At 37.1% G+C, this 8,648-nt stretch overlaps 1 protein-coding gene across 1 annotated transcript; it reads left to right on the top strand.

Moving 5' to 3' along the window:
- Positions 1-612: 612 nt before the first annotated feature.
- On the top strand, positions 613-8,013 carry OOSP4B (oocyte secreted protein family member 4B). Its single transcript, XM_028833384.2, is given in 5 exon segments — positions 613-898; positions 1,749-1,846; positions 6,969-7,049; positions 7,051-7,114; positions 7,981-8,013. Coding segments are annotated over 5 exon segments (507 nt in total). The 5' UTR covers positions 613-667.
- The last annotated feature ends 635 nt before the right edge of the window (positions 8,014-8,648 follow it).

Raw genomic sequence — 8,648 nt, 5'->3', positions numbered from 1 at the left:
AATTAAATAACCAACTAACCTCTCTATGGATTTTTGCAGCTGTGTAAAGTACAGAGTAGCACAGCAGCCACCGCCCTCAAATGGCTTTTGAGCACGTGAAGTGTGGCCAATCTGAATTGTGCTACAAATATAAAACACGCATCAGTTCCAGAAAATTAGTATAAGAAATGTAATCTCAATTTTTGTTTCGTTATATATTAATGATCATATTTGGGATATATTAGCTTAGATGAAATTTAAACTATACCTGCTTTTTTAAATTTTAATTTTGATGTCTTTTTTTGAGATAGGGGTCTTACTCTGTTGCCCAGGCTGGAATGCAGTGGTGTGGTCTCGACTCATTGCAGCCTCTGCCTCCTGGGTTCAAGCAATTCTCCCGCCTCAGCCTCCCGAGTAGCTGGGATTACAGGGGTGCACCACCACGCTTGGCTAATTTTTGCAGTTTTAGTAGAGATGGGGTTTTACCATGTTGGCCAGGCTGGTCTCGAACTCCTGGCCTCAGGTGATCCACCCACCTTGGCCTCCCAAAATGCTGGGATTACAGGCATGAGCCACCATGCCTGGCCTATACTTGCTTATTTTTGAACAGGGCTAATAGGAGACTGAATGCTACCCAAGTAGCTTGTGTTATATTCGTCTGTCAGCACTGACAGTGTAATGTCTTGAGATGAAGTATGCTATCATGTTACTTTTTGGATTTTTTTTTCTTTTTTTAGCAATAACTGCAACATGCTCAGATGATTGGTTGTTAGTCAGAATGAAAATAAGGCCCTTTGATAACAACACAGAAGTTAGAATTGGCGACGTACATCTGGGAGATAACTGTCCTGTAACAAGACTGTTGTCATTTAACTACGAGTTTTCTTATCCTGTCACTTCTTGTGGGATCAAGAAAATTGTAAGTGTCATGATGCTTTTCCCTAAAATATATTCTGAATTTTTTTTTCAGGGCTACATAGTATCAAATGTTCCTTCCTAATTAAAATTTTCAAGCAGCTTCCTATCTCTTGCAGTGATCAATTGTTAGATAGGACCAGGTGCTTATCTATTTAATTAGGACATTTCAGATAAGGGGTTTTAAAAAGTTCATAACGGGCTGGGCGTGGTGGTTCACACCTGTAATCCCATCACTTTGGGAGGCTGAGGTGGGTGGATCACCTGAAGTCAGGTGAGACCAACCTGGTCGACATGGTGAAACCCAGTCTCTGCTAAAAATACCAAATTTAGCTGGGTGTGGTGGCCGGTACCTGTAATCGCAGCTACTTGGGAGACTGAGGCAGGAGAATTGCTTGAACCTGGGAGGCAGAGGTTGCAGTGAGTGGAGATGGCGCCATTGCACTTCAGCCTAGGTGACAAGAGTGAAACTCTGTCTCAAAAAAGTCATAAGATACAACCTGTGCCTTCTCAGTTTTACTACCTCCATTGGCTGTCAGCTTTTAATAGCTGGGAACATTGTGTATGAATATATGCAATTGGGGGACTATTTTGGAAACAGCACATATTCTTTAAAACAGACCGAGAGACAATTATTTTCTCCTATCCCCCATCTGGTATTAGAGATGGGGGCAAAGAAGTTGAAGGACCAGAAGAAAAACGAGAATAAAGTATTTCTCATGAGGTCTATTTTATTTCTGTTAAATTAATGTAAAATGCCATTTCCAGATTTTCCTAAAACAGATTCTATTAAGATCATTAAGCCACCAAAATAATTTAATGCCTTCTAGTATTAAAACTCTCAGTTGTTTCAGATGTTCCAAAGAAATGATGATGCCATATTATCAGAGATCAGTTACAGACCAAGGTCGCATACTACTTATGAATTTCCAGTGGTTTGCTTTGTGAAGAGGTATGTGTAGCTACTTCCCTTACACATTCTTCAATTTATTATTTGGTTGATAGATGTTTCTGTTAAGAATGCAGCTATCAAAATGCCCTAGAGGGATGCATATGGCACAATTACAATTTCTAAAGTTTCTCTAATTCTAAAGAAAATGTTCAAATATACAGATGAAATAATTTATATATAATACCTAGATTCTACCATTTTTCTAAACTTTGTTACACATCCATTTCCCTGTCTCTCGATTTTGATGCACTTCCAGTTGAAGACATGAGTACACTTTTCCCTAAGTACTTCAGCATGCATATCATGAATTAAGGATCAATAATTTATTTGAAGAAAAACTCACATGCAATTAATATATGTTACACAAGCAAATGCATTTGTCAACTGAGCTTTATGTTTAACATAAAACCCTACTGACACGCGTAACACTGGTTGTTGCAGAAAGTGGATCTTCCTAGTTGGTTCCTGCTGGCCACACCTCACTGTTCTTTTCTATAACTTTGTAGAAATAGAATTGCAGTATGTATGCTTTTGTGTCTAGCTTATTTAATTCAGCAGAATGTTTGAAACTCATTTATGTTGTATATTCCAGTAGCTTGTTTGCTTTATATTGCTGGGTGGTATATTTCATTAGATACATATTATTTCATATTATTTGATGAAGACTTGTGCTGTTTTCAGTCTCTGGCTATTATGAATAAATGTACTATCACCATATGTTTGCATGTCTTTGGGTATATGTGTTTCCTTTAAATACCTAATAATAGGATTGCTTGATCATAGGGAAAGTATGTTTAGTTTTGTAAGAAATGATGAATATTTTCCCAAATAAGGTGTCCTTTTTGGCACTAATACAAGGAATGTATGACAGTCCAGTGGTTTCACCCTCGGATATCAGTTTTTTATTCTAACCATCTGAATAGGTGCATAGTAGTATTTAATTTGCATTTTCCGATAACTAATTAGTGCTCATTGGCCATTTGTATTCTCTTGTGAGCCATGTCTTTTGTTTATTTTTACTCTGTCTTGTGTTGTAAGTGGTCTTATATCTTAATGACCAGGACTTTGTCAGTTGTGTTTTGCCACAGGCCCCACATTGTGTATTCATTTTCTTAATGTGCTTTTTTGATGAGCAGACATCTTTAATTTTGGAGTTTAGCTTATAGATTCTTCCTTCTAGTTACTGCTTTCTGTTCTGTCTTAAAATTCTTTGCTTACTGCCAAGTCTTATTTTCTTCTAAAAGTTTTATGGTTTTGAATATGTTTGGGTTTAGAATCCATCTGAACTTAATTTTTGCATGTAGTGTAAGGAAGGTCAAGTTTCTTCCCTCTCCATAGGGACATCCCGTTGATACAGTACCATTAACTGAAATGAAATTTCCTTTCATTCTTGAATTGCCTCTTTTGTTATATCAATGACTCTTTTGTTATATCAATGACCTTATAAGTTTGGATTTCTCTGAGCTCTTATTTATGTCTTCATGATCTATTTGATCTTTAGCTACTTAAGTTCATGCTATCTTGACTACTTAGTTCATTTGCAAGTTAGCAATGCCATTTTCAGCTGTTCAGGATGATTTCAAACAAATTCTCACTATATCCTTATACTTCTTGAAGGGTGGAAAAAGTCAGACAAAATTAAGGCACCCTGCAAGGAATGACTTGAAATCAGCTTTTAAAAGGAATCTCTGTTCTTCAAACTTCACCAGTCATCTCTAAACCTTTGCTGTCTAACATAGTAACCAGTAGCCACTGGTAACATTACATTTAAATTAACTAAAATTAAAACAACAAAAAATTGAGTTGCACGAGCTATTTGAGCTATTTTTTTGAGTGCTCATGTGGCTAGTGGTAACGTTTGCACAGTGTGGACTTAGAATTTTCTGTAATAAAGATTTACTAATGGACAGTGTTGCTACATCAGAATAAACACAATTGTTAACCAGACAGTAGCTAAATATCATAAACATTCATGTTGATCTTGAAGTGATTCTAACCTTTATTTTTAATTTTCTAAATTTTAACTCTTATTTTAGATCCAGGGAGTACATATAAAGGTTTGTTACGTAAGCACATTGCATGATTCTGAGGTTTGAGGTAGAATTGACCGTGCTATCCGGGTGCTGGGCATAGTCCCCGATAAGTAATTTTCTCATTTTCCCTACTCCCACCCCCACATTCCTGTTCTTCACTGTCAGGGAAGGAAAGATTTAACAGTGGGAATGAACACTACAACTCCTAAAGTAGGATGGTGACTGGTTGAGATGATAGCTAAAGGTGGTGGGATCTAACTGCTTTTTAGCCTTGGAATGGGGGGTTTCCCTCTCTTGCCTGGCTAAGATTCTGGTGGTAGTCTTTGGCTTTTTAAAGAACATGCTTCCCTGACCACAAGGAGTTTTTACAAATTGGTATGAGTCCCCCATACTCCCTGGAACAGGGGTAGAAAATGTACCTCTGTTGTACCCTCTTTTAATCTGAGAAGGTATGTTTGTTCTTCCAGCCCCCAATATCTTTTCAACCTCTCGGGCTATGATATTAGCTGCTATACTGTTATAGGCACCTCATATCCTCTTCTTCTTCATTGATCTAGAGGTTAGCACCTGACTTGGACAATGCCAATTAGTTTATCAAACAGCCTTTGTAAACTTGTCAGCCTCTGAGCAGGTAAAGGTTACGATATATATCATATATACACATATGTGTATATAGGATGATATGTATCCTATATACAATGATATATATACACATATTTGTATATAGGATGATATATGATGTACATGATATATATGTATGTATATATATCTATACATATATGTGTATATATACATATATGTGTATATGTATATGGCATATATATACAGCTGTATACATATGCAGCTGATATATGATATATATACATATATACATATATGAGATATATATGTATATATATATGATCCCAGCACTTTGGGAGGCCAAGGCAGGCAGATCACTTGAGGCCAGGAGTTCGAAACCAGCCTAACCAATGTGGTGAAACTCTGTTTCTACTAAAAATAGAAAAATTAGCTGGGCATGGTGGCACATGCCCATAATCCCAGTTGCTCGGGAGGCTGAGGCAGGAGAATTGCTTGAACCTGGGAGGTAGAGGTTGCAGTGAGCTGAGATAGCGTCACTGCACTCCAGCCTGGGTGACAGAGTGAGATTGTCTTTAAAAAAAAAAAAAAAAAAAAAGCCATTAGTCTCCTCCTTTTGGATCAAGGAAAGAAGTGGTACTTATGGCAATGGAGTCAAGGCAATGAACATGTAAATGTGGTGATAAGTTACATGTCATTTAAACTCCGCCTTCTGATTCTTGAGATCTAGATGTCTTTTTGCAGCTGATATCATCATATTCACCTTTTAATTAATTATTGGATAGTCTAAACTTGCAGAAAGTAGTTTTGTAGTCACTGTTTTCTGTTTGTTTGTTTGTTTTGAGACAGTCTCACTCTTGTCCAGGCTGGAGAGCAGTGGCGTGATCTCAGATCACTGCAACCTCTGCTTCCTGGGTTCAAGCCATTCTCCTGCCTCAGCCTCCCCTGCCTCAGCCTCTCAAGTAGCTGGGATTACAGGCATGCATCACCATGCCAGGCTAATTTTTATATTTTTAATAGAGATGAGGTATCATCATGTTGGCCAGGCTGGTCTCGAACTCCTGACCTCAGGTGATCTGCCTGCCTCGCCTCCCAAAGTGCTGGGATTACAGGCATGAGCCACTGCACCTGGCGTGTAATCACTGCTTTTATGCAATGTAAATTTTTCCTCGATGCTTGACAGCATCTTGAAGGTCATTTTCTGGTTATTAGACTGGTGAAGCCTAGTGTAATACAACTTAATACTAGAATTTCATACTTAACTTAGTTTTCTTCCTTCCCTTCTTTCCAGTTCCAGCTATGCTGGGGTTTGAGGTTTTGGAGTAGATTCTTAAATGTGATCTTTTTGTGGTTTTGAAATCTGTTCTCTTCCCCTACCTTTCCTGTGTTTGCTGGGATAGGGTAATGGTATTAAGACATGAAAAGAGAAAATGTCTCTTTGCTGAAATGGTTGTAGGGGTCTTTTGGCCAACACTGAGCATAGGTGCCTTCTCAGTGGTGGGTCCAAATGCTGGTCTTCCTCACTTAACGACTTTTTGAATGGGTCTATCATGAACATCAGATTTGATCCTTGGATTTCTCACCCGGTGCTGATTGTCTTAAGGGGAATCTTGGCAATATAGTTCAATCCCATCTGCTATCTATATAGGCATCCACTAAGCTCTCAAAAAAATGGTTTCAATAGCAGATGATAAAAGTAAAGGCTATTATGCCTTATCTATTTGCAGTCCATTTTTCTCCCAGATCAAATAGGCCAGGACATATTAGCCCTTCTAAATTCAACAAGAGATATAGAAAATTTGAATGAGATTTTAGCCTTCCTTTACACATGCACTCCGAATCTGAATCATTCTCCTGCAACTACATACATGCTGGCTTTGGGAGACGAGCAAGCTACATTCCTTTTACTTACATGCAGGGAAGAAAAGACCAGCAGTGGAAATAAACACTGCAACTTCTAAGATAGGATGGGGAAGGGTTGAAATGGTAGTTAAAGGTGGTGAAATCTAACTGTTTTTTAACCTTGGAATGGGGTGTGTCTATGTCTCTATTTCCTGCCTAAGATTTTGGTGGTAGAATCTTTTTGCACACATAAGGGTCTCTGTTTTCAATTTATAATCTTGGGATGTGTGTGTCACCTGGCTTGGTTGAGCCATAGTCCATTCAGCATAGAGAGAACGTTTGTCACATCTAACAATCATTTTGCTTTTCAAAACTTTTATTGACCCCAGAGCCTCAAAGTCAAGTCTAGGATCAATTCTGGGTCAATAAGTAACATCCTATTCAAGATTCTGTTACAATTTAGATTTATTGAGCTATTTTATTTATTGAGCTAGTTTATTTAGATTTATTGAGCTATTTTGCCTTTCCTCCACAAGTCAGTTATTTTGGGTTATCACTTATAACGAACCTATCTAATATATATTTTTCCCACAAAAAATCTGTACAGCTATGAATCCTGTGCTTTTCTTTTGGTTTTTTTTTTGTTTGTTTGTTTGCTCTGCATTTAGGCTTAAATTCCCATCTGCGATGCATTTTGGAATGAGTGGGTTTGATGCCAACACCTTGAAAAAAATCCCTCAAAAATCAAAAACAAGAGTCACCAGCTCCCACACAAAGTAAAACATGGGCACCTAATTTTAAAAGTGTTAATAAGGTGAGAATATTAAGGTTGTTTATTTTATAGTTAACCACTATTTGTTAAATATAACTTCGAGGAAGGCAATAATGTAAATTCCTATTTGAATACTGCATGCTGAAATTGCTCTGGTTTTAATGTGAACCCTGTAGAATTAGGTATCATCATCTGTACTTGGATACAGTTATAAATTTCTTGTTGCACATAAACATGAATAGGTTCCATACTGGTCAGTTTCCTTACCTGTTCTCTCAGGTACTAAATTGTTCATTTTCAATATAGTCTGTGACAAAATGAAATTGTTGTCATAGAAGGCCCATACCAGATCTCTAATTTCATACTAATATTTGCAGAAAAACATGTCTGTATACATATATGTGTATAAAATAAGTAGGCAGATAGATAAACTAGGCTTAAATTCAGAGGAAGTCGCTACATCTAATTAGCACTTTTCCTAAGATTAATACCTGTAGAAGACACTCTTCTTAGGATTTTTCTACTGAGCTTATTTTAAAAGGAGGCCAGAAAACTTGTGCATATTGACAATAGCCTTGAAGCTGACATTTCATGAAGAAATAAGCTTTGTTCTGGAGATCTGAAAACCACTAAAATCAAAGTTGAAATGTATAATATAATTACTTGATAGTTTCGGAAAGGCAGTGATCTAGCCAACACATAGATGCTAATCCCTTCTAATAGCATAATATCTAATGGTTATATTTGATATAGTTGGGTAATTCCATAGATTACATTTCAGGGTAGAAATGTGATTTTGTTTTCACATTACTTCTAATTGAGCACCCATGAGTTCTCTGAACATGTTTTCTTTTTAGGTAAGGTTATATTTAAGCAGCTCTTAACTGCTTTTTCCCCCCATCCTACAGGAGCGACTCTCCAAGAAGTCACTGCATCAATAATGCCTGTGTGACACCCTCTCCTCCCCAAAGCACTGCAGCAAGTGGTACCTACTTGCTGAGAACCAGTTTCATCAATACTGTTGATGTGTCTGTACAAAGATGAGTAGCAATAACTGTTACCAGTTTCACTACATTTTGGAGTTTGGGATAACATATCTATACCATGATATTTACATCGTTTAATGAGTTAATTTTACGAAATTGCCATTCTAACTCTGAAATCACATTCATACGTAATAAAACTTGCCTATACCCACTGCGTACTTTTCTGAATTAATATTCAGCATTTTTATGATTTAGTTGCTCACTTTAGTTTTACCCATTATGCTTAGCAACTACGTCTCAGTGAAATAGATTTAAATCTCCCTCTTTTATAATGTACTCAAAAGGAGGATTTTCCCATCAGTCCTTCATCTTTGGCTTTCTATACTGCTTTTTTGTTTTCTGTTTCCTGGTAATGTCTCATGAGGAAACACTGTAAACTTATATTTGACATTGTGCATTTCTTTCTTATTACCTTGATAAAGCAAGAATCTAGAAGAAAATAAGATTCCAATTGCTTTTTGGCCTAATTCTGAAAGTGTTGAAACCATATAGGGTCACAACTACACCATCACACTACCCTTCCCACCATT

This window comes from Macaca mulatta, chromosome 14, assembly GCF_049350105.2.
Source record: "Macaca mulatta isolate MMU2019108-1 chromosome 14, T2T-MMU8v2.0, whole genome shotgun sequence".
Taxonomy (NCBI): domain Eukaryota; kingdom Metazoa; phylum Chordata; class Mammalia; order Primates; family Cercopithecidae; genus Macaca; species Macaca mulatta.
This window is presented reverse-complemented; position numbering and strand designations above follow the sequence as displayed.